Genomic DNA, 20,939 nt, shown 5'->3' with positions numbered 1-20,939 from the left:
ATTTAAATAGATACGATCGCGACAATTATGGTCGTCGAAGAAATGTCAGCATTCGCACGTGCGTGGACTATGATTATGAACCAGGACACGCAGCAAACTGTAGGCAACCATATGCCTTTTCAAATCGCCCTTTATATGCAAATTCCCGCCGACCATGTCTATATCCACAATTTGTACCAACACGACGCAGTCGTTATCCTCCACAGCGGAATTGCCCAGCCGCCGAAAGACAATGCCCAAAGTGAATTTGAAAATTTGAATGGACGCAAGAAAAACAAGAAAGCGGACTATCGGTCACCTATCGACCAACCACCATAATCAAGGCATAACAAGCTTTAAAATAAATACCGCGACACAGCGGTCGATAAGCACAATCTATCGGTCAGATATCGACCAATCACAGTAATCGAAGCATTAAGGGAATAACAAAAAAGAAGCGTGCGCTGTTCGTGAATTCTGAACAATCTTTAAAAAATGGATGACGGGGAATATGATAATGATGAGTACGTGCATCCTTCCATTATTTATCGCTTTTACAATTTATACGGTTTCTACTCTTTTTTCAGTGTCGGCGGTGATGATTTCGATGATGTCGATGAGGACGTGGATGAGGATATCGCTCAGGAGGAAGAAGTGGATAATATTGAGATTATTGCACCAGGTGGCGCAGGAGGCGGTGGTGTACCCAAGTCCAAACGCATCACCACTAAATATATGACGAAATACGAGCGCGCGCGTGTTTTAGGCACGCGAGCACTTCAGATTGCAATGTGCGCACCCATTATGGTTGAGCTGGATGGAGAGACGGATCCACTACAGATTGCGATGAAAGAACTAAAGCAGAAGAAAATTCCAATTATCATACGTCGCTTTCTGCCGGATCACTCGTACGAGGATTGGAGTATAGACGAGCTTATCATGGTGGATAACTAGCATGGTTAGATGTAAGAACAGAATAGCTCTAAAAAAAATTTATTACATTTGAAAAAACATAGATAAATACCAAGCCCCCAAAAAAAATAATATATATATATAAAAACTATTCAAAAAAGATGCAAATTAAGTCAGCTCCAGGCATACCCCTCGCCCTGCTGATAACAGATACGTTCCAGGAGGCCAACTGCATGTTGACCTGTCCTGCAGATGGCACCAACTACGGCGGGCAGTAGGCCACACTCAGAAAGATTTTGCTCTCCAAAAACCTGTCCAGAGACGCCGGCCTCTTGTTCCGCTGCCTTAGATTCGGCGGGCGTGGTCTCCAACAGTTTCTGTGTAGCTTTGGTAAAAGCCAGAGTATTAATACTACTGGCCAGCGTGGCGCTGAACGTCTGACGCGTCTCGCACAACAACATTGCAACGCTAGGCAGGAATGTGGGCAGCAACAGTCCCTTGATATCAATGCTATAGTAATCGACGCCGTCAAGCCGCACTTTTTTGGAGCGCGGCACCAAATTCTGCATCGTAGCTTTTGGAAAGGCTACGGGGGCCAGAAGCGTAGGCGGGACACCTGCCAAGCGACCAACACTGGTGATGGTACTCTTGGCATTCAGCAAGTAGCTGAAGAATCCTTGGCACTCTACACCTTCGATTAGCAGCAGCGAATTATCACTAAAATCCTCGCTCATTTCGGCTGCCTGCAATCTCCTAGCGTGAGTGGTTTGTATGCGCCGTAACTCGCGCTCATCCACGCCCAAGCTTTCCAGCCAAGCATCGTCGTCATCATCCTGGTCGGAAATATGCTCATTATCTTCGGCCTGGCAATTAGCAACCGTAACGCTTGTCCCGCAATCGATTATGTTTCCCTCGCTCTCCTCTGTGAAGCTGCTATTCGAAATGACACCATCTGCCGCATTCTGCTGCTTGAGTGGCATGCTGTACTCAATGCCTTCCTGTCGAAGAGCGCTGCGCATACCGCGAGTAGACGGTGTAACAAGGGCGTGTGTTTCTGCGCGTCCGCCACTGCCTGCTGCTCGAAAGAGCACAGTGAAAGAGTTAGCGCACAAATAAAAGTACGGACACTGACGTGCTCGCAGAAGCTGGAAAAGTCCGCGAAAGCTATAATCCCATTCTTCTGCCAGGGCCTTGCGCTCCCGCTCGCCAATTGTGATGCCGTTATTCTCTTTGGCACTGCGTGGATATAGCGTTAACCAAGGCAAATGCGGATGCTGCCAATAGTACGTGCATTGATTAAATCGCGTGGCATCTGATATGTCCAACGTACTCTCCGTATGATGTGTGTCGAAGCAACGCACAAAGCTTGTCAACCCGCTGGCCAGTTGTGAGGTTTTTAGCTGGGTAGCGGGAAGTTCCGTAGGACAGAAAAACCGAACCCGTGTCTTAAGGCACCAGTCTATAGGCAGATGTACTGTATGCTTTTGCCGAGCAGCCAGTGCAGCATCGTTTTCCTCATCTGCTTGGGTGACCTTTGCCTGGTGCAATAGTTTGGCAAAAGCCTGAGCATCAAATTTCTGTAGCACTAATGTGGCGGGTGGCGAGCGTTTTGAGGTCAAACACGTTAAATTGTTCGTCAATGACGTTTGAACGTCGGAAATACTTGAAACGTGTGGGTCATCATGTTTATGTTTTTTGGCGCCATCTGTGAATCTGTAGATGACTGTATTTGGAGCCAAGCAGCTGATTGAAATAAAACACTCACTTGGCAAATGGGTTTTTGCGCTTTTGGGCTATTTTGGCTTCCAGCAGCTTGCACTTATCATTCTCATCCAATTCGGGACGCTTATTGTTGTTACTGCTCACACGTGCTGCTAGTTGTTTCTTCTTTTGCTTTAATCTTTGTAGTTTTATAAACTGAAATTAATAACATATTAATAAGCCTTGCAGTCATATTTCAAGACGTTCTTTATACATCATCGGGCCGCGTCCACTTGGAGCTCAAGGTCCCTGTCCCTTCGCTAGACATGATTGCAGTGTTTAGTTACTGTCTAGTCAGCAACATTAACAAAAGTCCCGCGCAAAATATGTTTCTTGTTTTCATGCAATTTTGCAAAAGATGTCAAAATATTTATATTTATCGATAGGTTAATCGAAAATATTATGTCCATCTCTGGCCCGCAAGAAAGCAGCTGTAGCATTTGTAATTCTGTTGATGCTAACTTTAGCTGTTCATCTATACTTTTATCTCTTTTTGCCATAACTAACTTGCAACTAACAGCCTGTCTTTTAGTAGTTTAAATAAACACACCCAAAAAATTATTTTTAAATTTTTTTGCACAATCAAATAGAAGTAACGACAATATTTTCACCTAAAATTGCTGCTTGCTGTAAATAGCATAGTACCGACCTGTTAACAAAGAACCAGCCTCTTTAACAGGCAAAGACGGAAACAGAGACATAAACAATTTTGACATTTTAGCTAAAATGGACAATGAGGAAAGCAACTTGCACGAAGTTTGCCGCGTGTGTGCCAACAAAATAAAGGACAAGAAGCGCCAGCGGCATATCTTTAATTATTTGCGGGGCAAGTTACTGCAAAATCTGAAGCTCATTACTGGAGTCGAGGTAAGGGAGGAATCGGGAAAATTTTGCTTATGTCGTGCAATAAACTAATCTTTGTTTTGCTTTGTTGTAGCTGTCGATGAACGAAGGCTTGCCCAAATTTATTTGCGATCGATGCTACTCCGAACTTGATTTGGCCATCAAGTTTCGCGAGCGCTGTATCTTTTCGCAAAAGTATCTGGAGGAAATGCTAACAAAGGTCCGCAAAGAATTTGTAGTAAACACAGCCGAACGGGAGCTATACGAGGACTTGATCGATGAGGAACAGCTGGAGTACATTGATGAGGATGTGCAGTTTTTAGAAGATAACGATGTTGGAAATCTGTTTGAGGAAATGAGTGCAGAGATTACTGAGGATGAAGTTGCAGAAACTGGACATGTAGAAGAGAACGCGAATGAGGATCAGTCGAGAAGCGAGAAACGGCATTGGGTACTGTTGGAAGACAAACGGCCCGCTAAGCGATTACGGCATTTTTTTATATGTGAAGAATGTGGAGAATATTTTAAGAATGAGTACGATTACAATGAGCACAAAGAGGGGCATTTGGAAAACAAAGAATCAAAGAAATTCTTTCCCTGTTACAAATGCCCGGCGACCTTCAAAACCAGGATCGCGTTGAAACTCCATCGACGGGAAGAACATTCCGGAGAGCGCAATTTCAAGTGTGCAACTTGCGGCGAAACATTTCTAGAACACAACGCCAAACAGCGCCATGAGAAGTAAGTGGTACCTCTGGCTTACAATTTACAAATTCAATTATCAATAACCAATATTCAATTATCTTGCAGAGCACACATCAATGAGAGACCATACCCTTGTCTAGAATGCGATAAGATTTTTACTAGCGTATCCGAGCTACGGGCGCATTCCACTAGCCATGCAATGCGGAAATTTAGGTATGACATACATGTTTGATACGACAGTATACTGCATACAGTCTTCCCCTTGCAGGTGCGAGCCTTGTAACATGGACTTCACAATGCGCAAACATCTCGTAGCGCACTCAAATACATATCCACATAAACGCACTGTCCAGCAAATGCAGGATGAAATTGATATGCTATATGGGGAGACAGAGGAGGAAACGGAGATTATTTAGTTTATATTTCCAGTATTTAAATAAGTATAATTTGTAATTACAAATATGCTTGTTAAAGTAAGTCAGTAACAGAAGATTTGTTTAACATAACGTTAACAAGAGAGAGCTTTCGGCAAGGCGCCTGCGCCTGGGAGGCCGCTTTTCAACAACATAAGTGGCCTTATAAATGGGGGTACAAAAAGCATTTTGTGTGTATTCAGCGTATTCAACTAGTTGCCACCAGTTCACAGTGACCAGCTCAATATAGTTATACATACAGGTACGGTAATACAGCTGGTGCAGCCGAAAAATCAATAAGACTGCAAACTCCGACGTAAGCAGCGATACGAGTTCTACAAAATACGCAATATGCTATCCCAGTCAAAGGGTAAGTTTGCACATGAAAAAATAGTGCCTATACTTATCAGATACTGAAGGAAAAGTGCATTTTAATACAATTTAGCTTTCGGCATGATGCTTGGATGCTTTATTTTGCTGGTGGGCAGTACTTCTCAAGTGCGTGGCTATGACTCCAAGGACAGCATTTTTGCAGATGTCCTGCTTACCGACTTGCTAAATCGTATGGATAATGATATGCAGGTGGGTTACTACGATGTGGACAATGAAGGAGATTTGGCCGCAGCGGCTGCTGCTGCCGCCAAGGACAATGTGGATTTGGTATCGCGTTCGGAATACGCTAGATTGTGCAACGGAGGCAACGATTGCTTGCTGCAGTCGGCCAATGCAAATCCTTCGATACGGGATCAGGAGTTCTTGCAGCACAGCTCGCTTTGGGGACATCAATACGTGTCGGGCGGTATGGGGGAGGTGCCAAATCGTTACAACACTATAGTTAAAACCGATGCCAGCCTGCCTGCCTATTGCAATCCGCCCAATCCTTGTCCCGAGGGCTATGACGTGGAACAACAGGCCGGCAATTGCATCAGTGATTTTGATAATACAGCCATTTATAGCCGCGAATTTCAGGCTGCCCAGGAGTGCACGTGTGACAGCGAGCATATGTTTGATTGCGCCGATCAGGAAAATGCCGCTGGCGTTGGTGCTGGTAACGGCGATTTAAATTCGGCTGTGGAGAAGTTTCTATTGCATCAATTTGGCAACGATAATGTCCTGGACAATGCCAACGGCGTTGTCAAGAAGGCTGGCCATATGCCAGGGCTTCGAATGGATCCTATACCCAATCCTTTTCTACAGGTCGGTCCAGGCGACCGTCTACCAATTGCAGCTAAAAAGGGCAACATGCTCTTCAATTAAACATCCTAAAAATAACTAACACTAGCACAACATTACTTGGCCAGCTAAATATTTGTTGGCTTCTTTAGTTTGGACATATTTAAAGACATTATTTGTCCACCATTATTTATCATAGTCGTTTCTAAATGTTGTCCCACATGCATATATATAGCTCACAGCAGCTACCAAAAACCCATGGAAATAATGTTATTCAGAATAAACTATGGCTTAAAGCCAAAAAGAAAAACAAATATGAACAATTTACTTTTGATAAGATTGTCATTCTTTTACACTCAAACTCGTATCTTTATTGTTTACAAAAATTCACAAAAATTCAGTTATTTAAAAGATTCATGCATGTAAATAGGTTTTTATTGCTGCACTTACAATCAGCTTTACAATGAGTATTATGTGTCGGCATTCACTGGTATTGTGGTCAAGTCGACAATCCCAAATGGGGCGCCAGCATCACAATTTCTTAAGTCTAGCCTAACTAGTGATATAGTATATATATATATATATATATATATATATATATAGAATTTGAATGTTGTTGCCCATTGGGCTTACAATACACTATTCGAAAAGTACACTGGCAGTGTGATTAGCTTAGCAAATATTCGTTGTGTATTGACAAGGCTCCTGCAATGTCCATTATATATACAAGTAACCAATACATGTATTGACTATAAATTGTAAATTGCTTACTTAACGCTAAACTAGAAAGATTTTAGAGTTTTACTGATCATAGGTAGTTTACAAACGCCCCGTATTATTGCCATTCACATTTTGACCCCAAGACACTTGCGGATGCGGATTCCGTGTGGTCAAACGCAGCGAGTTACCGTCGCCATCTTCGTCGATGACATGCTCGTAGCCTTGATTAATGGTACCGCCGCCATTGGAACCATAAATTTGCTGATACAATGTTAAAGTATTAAAATGCTGATTGATCCACATTATGCATTATGCCTGCTACTCACTTCGGCTGGTCCACCATTCACATTGAACACATCCTTGATGCTGATGCCGGCATTGGACACGCGGCCGCTACGCGGATTGGGCAAGGCGCCATTGTTATTGAGCTAATCAGTGATCAGAAATCGCATTGTTAAAAATGATATGCTAAAGATCGTGGTAATCCTTACCGGTGGCACCGTAGATATTCCATAATCATTCTTGGCACCCAACGTTTGCATAGCCGATTTGCGTCGTTCCGCCATTACCGAGTTCTTTCTCACCTCCAGAGCTCGTATGGTCTCAGCTCGCATGGTCAGTCGACGTGTCAGTATCGGTGTCGCTGGATTGTTCTCCGCATCGGCTGTTAGCTTAAGGAACCTCTTCTTAAACGCCACATCCAAGGTGCCAATTTGACGTCGTGGCTGCCGTGCTTTTTCCAAATTTTGTATGGTTTTGCGGCGTGCTATGCGATCGGGCCCCGAGCCCGAGTCATTATCATAGTCCCCATCAATGCCTTGCAAGCGTTGCAGATTCTTGACAATCTCCACAGCGTGCTGGGAAAAATTATTATTAAATTAATTGTTGTTTGTTTGTTTGTTTGTTTTTATAAGCACCTTGTCTATAAGTTGATCTTGCGTTAGGTCTTCTGATTTCTTTTTGCAGAAATTCAACTCCGTAGAGGCCAAGATGTGCGAAAGTGTGCCGAATCGATGGAACAGCATCGCAGTAAATTGTATAACCAAAATTAGGGCAAAGAAGAACACAAAAACCAGACCAATTGGTTCCAGCTGTAGATACTCCTTGGAAATGTGCACCTGTGCGAAAGTGTAACACGAGAAACCATATTACGAACAATTCAACTTGACATCATTTTATTTGTTAGTAACATTTAACAAATGAACGGTTCTTCAAATTTGATTTTATGTTTAGGTCCGGGTAAATTGGCAGAACATAGTACCAGTTGTCGGTGATAGTGCTATGTTTATGTGTGATACCATATAAGTGTGTTATGTGAATGCCATGCATGGCTCCAGCATATACATATATACATCTAGGTTTATTCTATATATATATATGTATATATATATGTTTTGTTGTTGTGGAACTTATGGCATAGGTCATACAGTTTACCGTGTTGAGGGTTAACTGTTAGAATCTGCTTTGATGGCAATGTGTTGTTGCTATTGTTGTTGTTTCTGCGTTGATATGATATTGTTTTTTATTGGTGATATGCCAGAACCATTAGGATGGGTATCAATAAATAGGAAAAAACAAAAAAAAAAAAAAACAAAGGAATGCCTTATAAACATATAGAAATAAAGGTACACACACATATATATATATATAACATTAGAAACATTCATTGGGTAAGTATATATGTAACGTGACGTATGTAAGGAGCACATTAGGAGAGAGAAGAGAAGGAAGTTAGAGGTCCCTTGAATAGGTTTAAGATAAGTAACACATACTGAGCGACACAGAACAAAACGTTTTGGTAGTAGAAACATAAGTTAAAGTTTGATTGTAATTGTATAGGATTATAAACCTCAGATGTCTCTTCGATATACGTAATATTCGTTTTGACGCCCAACGGCCATATAATATGCAATTTATCCTTATTCAGTTGCAATAAGAAGACAATCAATACGAATAAGGCGTTGGCCATAAAAAACGCAAAGACCGACTTATTGCGCAGCTCAATCAGATCGGAGGCTATGCGGGCCTTGAGTTTTGGCGATCGATCATGCGGATTCACACAGTTATATGAGAGAAATAGAGAGAGAAAAAAAAACGAAAAATTGTTAGTGGTGTTTGTGAGAGACTCAATTACCTCCTGGGTGGACTCGTCGTAGGTGATATTGGTGCGCACGCCAAAGGGCCATTTGACGTGAATGTTGTCCTTGTTCAATTGCAGCAGGAACACGATCAACACGAACAGGGCATTGATCATAAAGAACGCGAATACCGACGAATCGCGCAGCTCTTTGAGGTCTTTAGCTATACGGGCCTAAAAGTATTTTATCGGCAGGTGGTGGGTAGCATAAAACGTACTAGACCTTGTTAATCCTATCAGAACTTATTTAGTCTTACCTGTTCCACGGGATCATTATCAATGGGGTATAGGTACTGATCGATGAGATCCTTCCAGAACTGAATTTCCGAACTTGATAAGAAATCCACCTCACCCTTGCGGACATCAGGATCCTCAATCCAATAGGGGTTGGTCAAAAAATCACGTTCCTGCTTGGGTTCTGCCGAGGTATCTGAATCCGACGCATCTGATTCGCCGCCCGATTTTTCAGCTACCGACGTAAGTAAATGATGATCCTTGGAGCCACTAGACGTCGTCCGACGTCTATTATGACGGGAAGCATGATGACCATGTGGATCCACAGCGCTCTCGATGGTGTCAATGCGTGTTTTGATTGTATCCAAAGACTCGGCAATGTTGGTCAGCTGCTGCTTCTCGTCGGATGTTTTGCCGTGGGTGCAAAAAACGCAACGGAATAGACCAGCTAGCGAAAACTCGATGGAGCCCTCCTCATCATCATTATCGCCTATGCCACTCTGTAGGAAGCCTAACATGCTTTTTTGTTTTACTCGCTTCTTGGCTTCCTCGGCGGCTTTCTTCTCCGCCTCCAACTCCTTTTTGGTCTTTTTGGCGACAACTTCCCGAGTGCCCCAGGAGACGACGTTCAAATTGATGATAGAGTAGAGAATAAGGAGCAGATACATAGAAGGTATTGACAATAAATATATTAAGCCGCATGTTATACACCAAAATTCTTGCGGATGCAAACATGCGGCTATGAAGAATGACCCCACCATTGATATCAAAAAGATGGCCGAGGGCGAACCTATTCCGTCCTCTCCCAACTGCAGTGCTGTGCCTACTATGACAGCCATCATAATGAGGGCATAGCAAGTGGACAGCACCTGGGCTACAAACAGTTGAATATTCGATTTGCACGTGAAACAAATGACCATAAAGGCTAGAATAGGTACAATGTTGTAATGGAAGGAAGTCCAGTTGTCAATTCGAAAGGCGGCGACAAAGGCACCCACTAACATAAGGAAGATCGTTCCGGGTCCCAAAATGGTGCCGCCCATCAACATCATCTGGTAGAAAACGTACAACAATGATATATTATCATTTATCTTAATCGTGCGTTTTGCATCGCCAAGCAGATCCATGATGTTTGCTATAGTCGATGGCACCCAGCGGCGACGCTGATTGTAGAACTCGTTAAAGCCCTCCGGACAATGGGTGTAAGCGTCCGACGCAGCCGAGTACTCCACACGATATCCGCGCTGCAGCAATAAAGTGCACAGCCAGCGATCCTCGCCCTGGTCATACTGTACATAGTGACGTGCTTCTGTTGGTTTCGTTGTATACTTTTTCATCACATTGTCATCCATCAGGGCCTTGCCACGGAACAGTGAAAAGCAGCCGGGTGAACAGAGCACACATCCAATCATGTGCTCCGTTGCCTTTTGCAGCCAATGACCGATCGCGTATTCAAATAGCTGATACCACACCATGGGTCCAGAGCCCACGGGATGAATGCGTCCACATGCAGCACCTAGATTTCGGTTTTTCTTCATTAAATCGACCAACAGGGTGACAGCATTTGGCTTGAAATCAATATCTCCATCAAGGGTGAGCAGATAAGTGTTTTCCGCAATGGCGTCCTTGCGATCAACCGAGATGGGCAGCTCCATTAGCCGATGACCAAGCAGATAGTACATGTACATAACTTGAGACCAGCGCTTTCGATGACGTATCCGATCTTTATCTTTAAGATGTGCAATGAACTTTGTTTTGCCCGGTAGGGTCCAGACTAATCGCCCGCCATAGGGTGTTGGATATTTTTTGGGTGGTCGCAATCGAATCGTTGTCTGATGGATTTCAGAGGCGGCTTCATCCATGGTACCAATTAACAGCTTTACAAAACGATTACATTGAATATCATCATCACTATGATCCGAAATCTCAAAAGCATCATCGAAAAATATGTGAGCTGTAAGAGTATGATTAATTGTAAGAAAGAAGGTACTTAGCATTAAACAAGTAGGAGGCTCTAGTCGGGAGCTCCCGACTAGGGAATACTCTGAAACCTCAGCAATGCTGTTGATAGAATTCAAAAACGCGCGTCAATGTGTGTGTGTACATGAATACAGAAATTCTTGCAATTTTGCGCTTGCTGCACCAAACTCGAGGCCAGCCAAAACATCTTTTCTTTAATAGCTTCTGTGTTTCTTAACCGATCTTGATGAAATTTTCTACAGTACATCTTATTGTGCTACAGAATATTTGTATATTCTCAAATGGTCAATTGAATTTAAATTGTGGCTTAATTTGGTGGACAATACAAGCTGGTTTATTAACTTGATTTATAGCTTTATGGTAATAGCGGGAGGTGGTGATAGCTATCAAATGAAAGATACTTGATATACATATACTATTCTAGAAGCTACATATCGAGTTTGGCGACTCTAGCTCTTATTATTTACCAAAATTGCTTAAGAAATAAGATTTCAATATCGATTCATATCGATTACTTGCAGACGGGGCAAGTTATCAAACTAGTTCTGCACGGGCACTAGGAGAACCTACATCTTAAATTTCAAGTGTCTAGCTATTATAGATTCTGAGATCCTTTCGTTCATACATACGGACAGTCCGTCTGCACGGACGGACAGACAGACGGACATATATACTTTATGAGGTCGGAGATTCTTCTTTCTGTCTGTTACATACATTTGCACAAATACATTATACTCTTTTTATCCATTTTCAATGGGTTCAGGGTATGAAAACAATAAGATCACTTACTCTCAAACTCATAGTAGTCTGGATCCAGCACTCGCAAATACTTTTGGGCAACACGTCGAGCGCACTGATCCTCGTCCATTCGCATAATACTCTTCAAGAACTCGATCATTTCATCTTTGGTTTCATGCCACATAGTGGCGCATGTGTAAATACGAGTTATATTATCTGAAGATTTGATCGAGGGCTTGTTCGGCGCCGAGGAACGATCGGTATGTACTGAAATAGTCTCATAGTATTCATCGCCCTTTTCCTTTTCAATCTCGGACAGATCCTGAAATTAGCATGGAATATTAAAACGTGCTGACATTTAAACTAAGCTCAAGTTACCTCAGTTTTGACATCCGCTTGGTCATCGCGTCTTCTATTTAATGCCATGGACTGATCGATTAGCAAAGCCGAGTACATGGGTCTCACAAAGAGTTTTTCTGTTGTTGCTAGTCTCTCGCACTTAGGCGTCCAAATGTGTAGGGCAATCCACGTTTGGCTGAGAAGCCATAATATCCAGGCCCACGCCATTTGCTCAGTGACAAAATTATTAAACCTAAAGTTGGACGGACTGGTAAAGAACAGATAGTCCGGTATAGTATCGTGGAAAAAGCACGGATCATCAATGCGTATGCCACACGCTGCAATCAGGAACGAGACTGCAATTGGCACGGTAAGGCTGACAGGGAAGGCATAGCTGAAGCCCTGTATGAGAATCTTGCAGGCAAACTTTCCGAAGATGTAGCATAAATAGGCTCCAAATATCTGCAGGAGCAGAACATACACCACCGTGTTGTAGGCGGCATCCACATCAACCGTATCTATGTTGGCTGACTCTAAGGTATCGGGTAGCACTCCGCCTAAGCCGGCGGGTAGCTCATAGACGATGATCTTATGAGGTCCAAATGCATCGCCGTAGAGGCTGAAAAGATTACTTGGCTCCTCGCCGCTTGCCCAATATATGAGCAGAGTGACGCAGAAGAAGAGCAGAATCTTCCAAATTGAAAGGAACATATGACAAAAGTAGCGCGTGTTGTGCATCTCCTCCTTGATGCGTCCCAGGGCACGCACAATGCCAAGCGGCGACTGCGCAGACACGTAATTCTCCCACCAGCCACATGAGATCATCACGCAGGCCACGGGTATAACCCAGAGCTCGCGTCGGTTCTCCAGTAGGGGCCAGATAACCAGGCCGGTGACCTGCGCTGCAATTGCAGCCAGATCGATGATGACTTTGATGAAGCGCTTACCCTCCTTGGAGGTGCGCGAAAGCAGTCCAAAAATGCCAGGTATCACGCAGAGGCAGTTGGTTAACATGGCGCCCTGTATAGCATCAATCTGCGGCAGCACGACAAACATCAATAACGCCGTGCCCAGAGCGCTTAGGCTCTCCATCATCCAGACGAACAGAAAGTGTCCTGTTTTCGGTACCTTGAACGTTTTGAAGAAGCAAATTCGCACGGATCGTATCAGCGAACCGATCTCGGGCAGGGAATATGCAATTACTAGCGCCCAAATCCAGGCAATACGCTCCTCCTCAGGTAAGCGCACAACGAAGCTTTTGTCGCGGCCCTGTTAAGAAATTGGCATTTGTACTGGTTAACTGATTGATGATCAGGTTTTGCCTTACCAAATCCTTGTTGCAGTATTCAATCTTGCGATCCTTACGCACCTGCGAGGTCATAAAAAGAACTGTTCCTTTGGCTATAACGCCACCGGTTAAGACTATGATAAACGTGAATATGTAGGCGAAGATTTTTAAAATCTTAATGGTCAGCTCGAGACACTCTTGGTTTGCCGTTGAGCCGGTCTCAATTTTAATTGGAGGATCACGAAATACATCCCAGCCTTTTGTTTCCTGTATTGTGCGTTGGCTAGAAAGCAGATTTACAAAAAAGTTAGAAGCCTAAAATCAATGCAGCCGATGGCTGTAAAAGTTATATTATCAACATGTTTTTTAAAGGTTCAGTTAAGAAAAGGTTAAGCCTCTTGCTCTTAGCTTCCGGGTTTCAATTCGCTGAGAGCAATTGTCATTGAAAGTGATTGTTCAGAGAAGGCGGACAGCTATAGATGTGGGAACGGCAATTCATATGGTTGTTCGCATTGTTAAATTTTTGTTCCGGTTTGTTATTGCAACAGCAAATAATAAATTGTCGACCCTCATCTTACCCGAGAAACCCTCCAAGCATTTGCAAACATTGCAAGACTTACCTGCCTCCATAAATATCGTGTGTCAATGGTGAGCTCTCGTCGTCGGTGAAGTTGTTGTCATCGCTATCGCCATGCTCCCCAGCGGCTGGCGGAGCCATCGGGCGATGCCGCACCGCAGACATCTCCCACGGTTATTGCGACCGGGCCCTGCTGTTTGGAAGTGCTCAATCTTGAAGTCAAACTGTTGCTGAAGTGGAAGTGAAAATTAATTGAGTCCCATGTTGATGGAGCCAGTTTTAATGCACGCGACTTTATCGCCCCTCTGTAAATGCAAGCAATTGTACGCGTACAAGCTTTCAAGGACTTCCAACCGGTTTGAGCCTGCTGGGCTGGTCTTGCATACTAGTGCGTCATGGAAATCAAAAATAACTTACTAAACAAAGAGAAAAGAAATCCGCCAATTACTGTGACTTCTGTCCAACATAAAAACTGTTTGACTAAATTTGGTCTACATATTTAGTAAAATAAACAAGTAAGAGGTTCTCGTTTGCTTTATTAGTAATAAAGATAAATTAAAAAAGGTCCCTTGGCTGAGTTCGAGCTCGCAGCTGACCGCATTACTTGCTGCCGCCTCTATTCAACACCACACCAATAATTGAGCATTAATGAGAAAAAAACGAATTAAAATAGCAAAACAGAAAACAATACAATCGCAATTGCAATGCTGTTAATAGAATTCAAAGCAGACGCGCCTGAATGTGTATGTGTACATGTATAAAGAAATTCTTGAAATGTGCGCTAGCTGCCGCAAACTTTTGGCCAGCCAAAACACGTTTTCTTTAATAATTTCCGTGTTTCTTAACCGATCTTGATGAAATTTTCTGCAGTACATCTTATTGTGCTATAGAATATTTATGTATTTTCAAAAAGTCAATTGCATTTAAATTGTGGCTTAATTTGGTGGGCAACACAAGTTGGTTTATTAACTTGATTTATAGCTTTGTGGTAGTAGCGGGAGGTGGCAAGTTTGGCGACTCTAGCTCTTATTGTTGACCAAAATAGCTCAAATAACAGGACTTCGATATCGATTTTTATGCATTACTTGGAAACGGGGCAAGTCATCGCCACCGGCGGACGGACAGATAGACGGACCCTTTTTGTATACCCTTTTGCCCATTTTCAAAGGGATCAGGGTATAAAAAGCACATCTAGGCAAGACGCTTGTGCCTGAGCCGGGCATATGTATCGGATGCGCCTCAGCTGTTCCACTTTGGCACGGAACTAAAGCGTTTGCCTATTTGAATTTATGGTAATTACGAGCACGTATGGTATATTGTTGCATGTACAAATACCTACTCATACATACAGTCGCATTGTTCTTTTTGCAGGCCTTGTGCTACATTTTAGCAGCACCGCATCGGATTTCTATTAGCCGTAGAAGCGAAGCACGATATAAGAAAATTAAATAGATTCTGAAGACCAAGTGATAGCAAGTTGAAATTCGAACAAGGATTAAGTTGTGCATCGGCAACTTATGAACGCTTAAATTTAGCATTTTTTTTTTGTGAACAATTTACTTTGCAGTTTTGATAAAAAACAAAATAAAATCTCTTAAAGCACTACTTAAATCTGTTGATCCGAACTAAGCCAGCAATTCCTTAAAAACTCCGACTTGAACTCTCGATGTCGTAAAACGCATCGGAGGATTCTCCGCCGTGTACATCGTAAAAGCCATAGGTAGGAGGACTAGGCATGGGTCCTCTACAATGACAACGTACAATGCCAGTTAATTTGGTTTGGAGTTTGACTTTGGCGGCAACAGGAGGCGCAGAATTTTTTCGGGTCATCAGTTTACTGGATGAACTGCAAAGATCGCTTGCGACATTCAAGGGAAATGGTCTGCGAGTATTTTGGGCCTTGGAGCCTTCTGATATTTGCCGTCTTGCTATGAACGTCCGAGTAGATTTAGGCGGTGGTTCAATGTGTGGTCCTTGACTAGATATGGTTTTCAAAGAACTCCCTAAGTTTTGATTTACTGGCATCGGCTTCGGAACTGATGTTGGCGGTCGAGTTTTGAGGCTTGGTTGCAATATAAAGTTAAGTAGCTCATCACTGTTGGTTTTGTAGGTTTTCAAGAACTTGATCATTTGCGCCCTAGTTGGAGGCTTGATCTGTTTATCCCTACTCCCATCTTTCGCGGCATTAGCTACATCTGACGGCTTCATTTTAACCTTTTGCGTGAACGGAGGCAAGTCGAAAACAAATTTGCGATTTTGAAGCTTTAAAATATCATGGATGGTATTCGGAATTTTAGACTTCTTTTGTTTGGGCATTGATTGGTTAGGTTGTGTTCTCATGGAGCTGGTATTATAATTCGGTTGTACAATTTTGAGTCTGAACAGATTAAAAAAATAAATGATTTATTTTTAAGATTTCTATTGAGTAGATTAAAGCAAAGGTATGTTGACTAGTAATAATCCACACTTTGCAATCTGTTGGCCAGCCGGGAAGTTAGGTTAATAAAATTAAGCGAATTTATTTTCTAGGCATAAACTGAATTAAATTATACTTTAATTCAATAATTGGAAATATGCCGTTGCTTATAGAAAGGCAAAAGGATGCTGTTTGGCAACCTGGCGCCTGCGCAGAAGTCGTCGACATGGGGTCATCAACTTTGCAACCCCCAACAAAAGTCGCAGCTGCTGTCGTCATAGCCACCCTCAATGCACTGTTACGGGTAAGGGTGGATAGTCCTTGTATGTGTTAGGATGCTCTAGACTGATTATGGTTTTTGCTGCGTGTGCCTCTTTCGCTGTTTATAAGGCCGCAACAAACGCCGCTTCACAACAGGACCGTGTGGCCTAATGGATAAGGCGTCGGACTTCGAATCCGAAGATTGCAGGTTCGAGTCCTGTCACGGTCGTTTTTTTTATTAATTCTTTTTTCATTTTGTTTGTGTGCTCGTAAACATGTATTTTTTTCCCGAAAATGCAGTCCTACTGAACTTCATTTTTTTGATAACGTTGCCTACTTTTAAATTTGATTTAAGTTAATATACTAAAAAGTTTTCTTGGGTATCTTTAAACTCTCCTCCTCCTAAGAGTGTTACATGTTCTTGGATATTTCGTTTGAGTGCGAAATTTCACGCACCAAATCTTGGACCCCCATTTTTATACCAAGGAGGAATGTAGCAAAGAATAAAGAACTTTGAATGCAAGTTTGGGGCCAATCCACACTTGCGGGGGGAATTTCCCAGCGTGCCCTTCCTTTTCAGAGGAAATGAGTTTAAGTTGATTGAACTGAATTGACACATTAGGCATTAAACAGTTGACGTAAATCCCGAGTTTCAGCCGATGAAAAAGTAAATAAAAACACAAAACGTGCTAGCCATACCAAATGTGAGCTAACCAAAGACATTTTCAGTTGAAAACTTATTACACATTCATGCCAACACTAAGAAAAGTGTATAAATGTGCCTACAGCTAGAAAAGTCGAGCAGCAAAGGATTAAATACCACAATTCCGACTAGACGCAGCCAACACTCAAGTTTGAGATCTACGATAAGCGACCGGTTTTAAAGACTCAACTAAGAGAAAAGCAACTCCAGCAGGCCTTGGGCTGGGTAACAACAAGAAACTGGTCATTCAAAAGATGCAATTTAGCCTTAACAGTGCCAGTAAAGAATTTTTTTTCATAAAAATCATATCGCCTAATGCAGTGGGCGTTAGCGAACAAAGTATCCGAGTGAACGGTAATGCCTGGTAATTAACAATATTCATAAAAATTTTGTGCAATATACATACATATATGTATTTCATACTTGAGCATATTGTTGAGCTGTACGTCGTGATTCAAGCAACAAATTAAATGCCGCACAACCCAGCAAATACAAAGGCAACAAAAAGTGAAAGTCTAAAAAATGTTATAATAAAAAAAAACAATCTATGAATAAGATACTACTAGCCAAGACACAACAACAACAACAACAACAACAACAACGACAGCATTGCCGTCATGCCAACAGCAACTGAGTAGTTGCAACTGCTGTTGGCTGCTGGTTGAAATTGATTGCTACATTTAACAACGGAAACAAAACCGAACCAATCGAACCGAACGTATCCAAACCGGCCACGCCAAGCTGTCCGGCTGTCCGGCTGTCCGACAACTGAGTCCAACTTGTATCATAAGCATTGCCAGCCAACCAGTTTTTAATAGAGTACAACAGGAACAGTGATCGACTTGAAAAGTATGCGCAAAACATGCCCAAACAATGACAGATAATAGCAGAAATAAATGTTGCCAGAATGGCGACAAAGAAAGGTAATATGGACTAAACCGGATTGAACTGTTTGTACTCAAGTAAGTCTGATCTAAATGGAGAATAGTTCAGGTATATCGGTCTTAGGTATTTATTCTGTTCGGTTTTACATATAAGCCTTATATTTTATTCTTGAATTCTGCCTACAGTTCAACAAACCTCAATTTCCCTTCCAGACCTGTCAATTAAGAGTTCTTTAATATGTTTTTGTTCCGCCAACTCATTGAGTCAAGTTCCAGTCACTGATTATCTGCCATCATAATACTGTTATGCAGATACACATAAATAAATTCAAGACCTCAACCTCAACCAACTCTGACTCACAAAATTTGAACGGCTCGTACGACTTCCACTGCACTCCATCCATACTGAATGCCATTTTTGCCCATAACTAAGGACTCTCTGTCTATACACCTTAATTATGCACCATGATTCACAAAGTTTACTCATAACCCAAAATATGGTTTTTACGCTATGCGTAACTTAATTTTAAACTGGTATTCAATTTTGGGCTTCACCCATTACCAATTGAAATGTTTCAAACATATATGAATATAAAGAGTTTTCGCCTTTCCAATTTTACGCCAAGAAATCAAGAACCGTTATCGGTCCAAATAAGAATATGTCCAATTTGAGCAATAAGCATTGAATATTTGCGGAGACATTTTAGCTGAGCGCAACAAAGACGTTGCCTAAAATTTAATTGAGAAAGACAAACAGTAGAGAAGAGAGCAAAAAAAAATGAATGAAGAGTGAGAGAGAGAGAGAGAGAGAGAGACCGACTCACTGCTTGTAAAGCTCCACAGAAAAAAATTTGTCGTGCGGCCTTTAAAATTCTGCGAAAATTGAGTGGCGCAGATTAAAAATGCCAATTAGATGAACAGCCTGGATATCTTCTGAATACTTTTTAAATTGACATTTTTTTAAGGATTTTATTTGGTGAATTTTAGCCGTTGATACCAGCCACAGCTATACCATCTATATAGTTAACAGTTTTTTGTTAAGTGGCAAGAAAATGCTTTGCTAATTAAGGTTTATAATTTATAGAACAACTTGTTTTTAAGGTGTGTGTTGTGTCTCTTTTTTTTACGAAACGGGTTTTGGTACACAACGCAAAATCATAACGAATTTAAATCGCAAAATAGCCCGTTTTTATTTTGACTGCAGCTTATAAAAAGCAAAAGTGTTGCCATAGTCTTACACAAAACCCGTTAGTCAGCGAAAAAATCAGAAGTGAAAGAAAAATAAATCTTAGCTAAGCGAAAAGAGACTACTGAATAAATGAGAATGAGATTGTGCTTTGTATTTGTCTGGCGCATAACTTTCACATATAAATATGTACCGTTTGATGCCACTGCGAATGACGATGAAATAAAAAGACTAAGAGAAATTATATTGGCCTAGCCTTAACTACAGTAAATTAGTAGAAGTGAATGCTGTTACGAAAGCCAAGAGCTTCTTCAGAGTAGACTGCTCTCAACTATTTCAACGCGCTTTTTCTTCGTTTTCACTTAACATATACACATTTGACCTTTACATATGTACATACATATGTATGTATATTTCACTTTTCTGTACTCTGCTAGGATTTCTTTACACACTTTATAAATACGTTTTTACACACACATATGTATTTTGCATTTTTCTCGATTTGTCTGCGTGGCTCAAACATTTTGAAATACAAATTATATTTATCATTTAATTTCTTTCGAATTATTCGTTATTTCTTTTATTTCACCGTTGCCCGTGTTGTCTTGTTTTTCTTTTTGCTGCTGCATTAAACTTTTAGCCAGCTATACACAAATACATGCACATGTATATGTATGCATGTACATATATGTACATGTACATGTGTGCATACGCATACGCCTGCGCGCACGTACCGTTTTTTGAGAGGGGGCCACAGACGCAGACGTGATATTTGCTTTCGGCCGTTTCTTTTGTCCGCGCAAAGCTCTTTTCGAGTTCGTTGTCTTCGCCAAACTAAATTGAAGTCTTTCGTTTGTGCTTATTGGAAGTGGACGCAACTGCGGCTCTGGGCATGACTCTGATTGCTACTTCTTTAGCTTAAGCCGTTGGCAACTGGAAGTAAAATATGAGCGTGGTTGTTTCTTGAGTTTTTCTTGTTAGCTTGTACTTGCTTTGCTCTTCGGTTCAGTTGGCTGTGGATTCGTAGTAGTGGCAACGTATGGCAATGTATGTGTGTACACTTTAAGAAGTTTTTACTCTCTTATTTTCACTTTTTATTTAGCTCTTTTGCTAGCCGTTTGGAAACATAATATTTTGCCTCTCCCTATCCAGTGAGTATGAGGTTTGTTGTTTGCTGCAGAAATACATGTTTTTTGCGACAACTTTGTCGAGGTCGTCTGGTTTCGTTTTCTTGTACCCTTTACCCATTATGTGAAAGAGCATGTTGATGCTGTGCAAACCGAGCGCAATAAATATATTTATCATATTTATTATCCGAATGTTGACGAGGATCTATTAACAAAAAATGTATATTGTAGTTTCTTTTATAAAATAAGATTATCAATTGTATTTTACTTTATTAATATTTCCTCCGCTACACCGCAGCTCTGCGATTGCCATGACATTAACATTTCTCAAGCATTATTTTAGAGTTTTTCATATATGATGGACCTGGCATTATAATTAGCTTGATTTTATAAGTTTTACTTTAGTAATAAATTTAGCTCTGTGTGCAAGTATTTTTTGGTAACGTAATTCAGACATGGGTAAGGGGCATCTAATAGCCAAGCATTTTCGAGAAAACTCTGCTTTGCTTGTTTCTCTCTTTGACGGCACCGAATTCAGTCACTTCTTAACCTCTGCCTTTATG

At 41.6% G+C, this 20,939-nt stretch overlaps 5 protein-coding genes and 1 non-coding gene across 7 annotated transcripts; 4 read left to right on the top strand and 2 right to left on the bottom strand.

Moving 5' to 3' along the window:
• The first annotated feature begins 247 nt into the window (after positions 1 to 247).
• Positions 248 to 1,186, top strand: RpII18 (RNA polymerase II subunit RpII18). Its single transcript, XM_064700500.1, has 2 exons — positions 248 to 503; positions 567 to 1,186. Exons 1-2 carry the CDS (start codon positions 475 to 477, stop codon positions 931 to 933), a joined length of 396 nt encoding a protein of 131 aa, XP_064556570.1. The 5' UTR covers positions 248 to 474; the 3' UTR covers positions 934 to 1,186.
• On the bottom strand, positions 939 to 3,019 carry hd (humpty dumpty). Its single transcript, XM_064700490.1, has 3 exons — positions 2,867 to 3,019; positions 2,657 to 2,808; positions 939 to 2,604 (listed from the first exon to the last, which is right to left on the bottom strand). Exons 1-3 carry the CDS (start codon positions 2,918 to 2,920, stop codon positions 1,065 to 1,067), a joined length of 1,746 nt encoding a protein of 581 aa, XP_064556560.1. The 5' UTR covers positions 2,921 to 3,019; the 3' UTR covers positions 939 to 1,064.
• Positions 3,020 to 3,142: 123 nt separating this feature from the next.
• Positions 3,143 to 4,770, top strand: LOC135441047 (zinc finger protein 436). The gene is made up of 4 exons (XM_064700493.1): positions 3,143 to 3,519; positions 3,590 to 4,236; positions 4,306 to 4,413; positions 4,469 to 4,770. Exons 1-4 carry the CDS (start codon positions 3,379 to 3,381, stop codon positions 4,614 to 4,616), a joined length of 1,044 nt encoding a protein of 347 aa, XP_064556563.1. The 5' UTR covers positions 3,143 to 3,378; the 3' UTR covers positions 4,617 to 4,770.
• A 49-nt stretch (positions 4,771 to 4,819) lies between these two features.
• Positions 4,820 to 6,113, top strand: 7B2 (Secretogranin_V domain-containing protein 7B2). Its single transcript, XM_064700495.1, has 2 exons — positions 4,820 to 4,983; positions 5,059 to 6,113. Exons 1-2 carry the CDS (start codon positions 4,965 to 4,967, stop codon positions 5,868 to 5,870), a joined length of 831 nt encoding a protein of 276 aa, XP_064556565.1. The 5' UTR covers positions 4,820 to 4,964; the 3' UTR covers positions 5,871 to 6,113.
• A 492-nt stretch (positions 6,114 to 6,605) lies between these two features.
• On the bottom strand, positions 6,606 to 14,053 carry kkv (hyaluronan synthase-like protein kkv). 2 transcript variants are annotated; one of them, XM_064700422.1, is made up of 10 exons: positions 13,843 to 14,053; positions 13,262 to 13,505; positions 11,974 to 13,203; positions 11,647 to 11,917; positions 8,901 to 10,831; positions 8,641 to 8,817; positions 7,424 to 7,624; positions 6,998 to 7,363; positions 6,833 to 6,934; positions 6,606 to 6,767 (listed from the first exon to the last, which is right to left on the bottom strand). In XM_064700422.1, exons 1-10 carry the CDS (start codon positions 13,962 to 13,964, stop codon positions 6,606 to 6,608), a joined length of 4,806 nt encoding a protein of 1,601 aa, XP_064556492.1. In that variant the 5' UTR covers positions 13,965 to 14,053. The 2 variants fall into 2 exon arrangements, with proteins under 2 accessions (XP_064556492.1, XP_064556493.1); XM_064700423.1 differs by lacking the exon at positions 8,641 to 8,817 and adding an exon at positions 8,356 to 8,532.
• Positions 14,054 to 16,632: 2,579 nt separating this feature from the next.
• Positions 16,633 to 16,705, top strand: TRNAR-UCG (transfer RNA arginine (anticodon UCG)). The gene has a single exon. It is a non-coding gene; the product is annotated as a tRNA-Arg (tRNA).
• The last annotated feature ends 4,234 nt before the right edge of the window (positions 16,706 to 20,939 follow it).

This window comes from Drosophila montana, unplaced genomic scaffold (assembly GCF_035044405.1).
Source record: "Drosophila montana isolate Dmon_TW-CO22-7 unplaced genomic scaffold, ASM3504440v1 contig_1761_1, whole genome shotgun sequence".
NCBI classification, from domain to species: Eukaryota; Metazoa; Arthropoda; class Insecta; order Diptera; family Drosophilidae; genus Drosophila; species Drosophila montana.
The sequence above is the reverse complement of the archived record's forward strand: the minus strand, read 5'-3'. Positions and strand labels throughout refer to the sequence as shown.

Excerpts from the sequence above, each read along its gene's own strand:
- RpII18 (XM_064700500.1), top strand. The coding sequence starts at position 475 with ATGGATGACGGGGAATATGATAATGATGA. Across the intron at positions 504-566 it reads GGGGAATATGATAATGATGA|TGTCGGCGGTGATGATTTCG; the intron begins GTACGTGCATCC and ends CTCTTTTTTCAG.
- hd (XM_064700490.1), bottom strand. The coding sequence starts at position 2,920 with ATGTCTAGCGAAGGGACAGGGACCTTGAGCTCCAAGTGGACGCGGCCC. Across the intron at positions 2,809-2,866 it reads AGTGGACGCGGCCCGATGAT|TTTATAAAACTACAAAGATT; the intron begins GTATAAAGAACG and ends TATTAATTTCAG. Across the intron at positions 2,605-2,656 it reads CGCAAAAACCCATTTGCCAA|ATTCACAGATGGCGCCAAAA; the intron begins GTGAGTGTTTTA and ends AGTCATCTACAG.
- LOC135441047 (XM_064700493.1), top strand. The coding sequence starts at position 3,379 with ATGGACAATGAGGAAAGCAACTTGCACGAAGTTTGCCGCGTGTGTGCC. Across the intron at positions 4,237-4,305 it reads GCCAAACAGCGCCATGAGAA|AGCACACATCAATGAGAGAC; the intron begins GTAAGTGGTACC and ends ATTATCTTGCAG. Across the intron at positions 4,414-4,468 it reads CATGCAATGCGGAAATTTAG|GTGCGAGCCTTGTAACATGG; the intron begins GTATGACATACA and ends TTCCCCTTGCAG.
- kkv (XM_064700422.1), bottom strand. The coding sequence starts at position 13,964 with ATGTCTGCGGTGCGGCATCGCCCGATGGCTCCGCCAGCCGCTGGGGAG. Across the intron at positions 8,818-8,900 it reads ATAATGATCCCGTGGAACAG|GCCCGTATAGCTAAAGACCT; the intron begins GTAAGACTAAAT and ends AAATACTTTTAG. Across the intron at positions 7,625-8,640 it reads ACGACGAGTCCACCCAGGAG|GTGCACATTTCCAAGGAGTA; the intron begins GTAATTGAGTCT and ends ACTTTCGCACAG.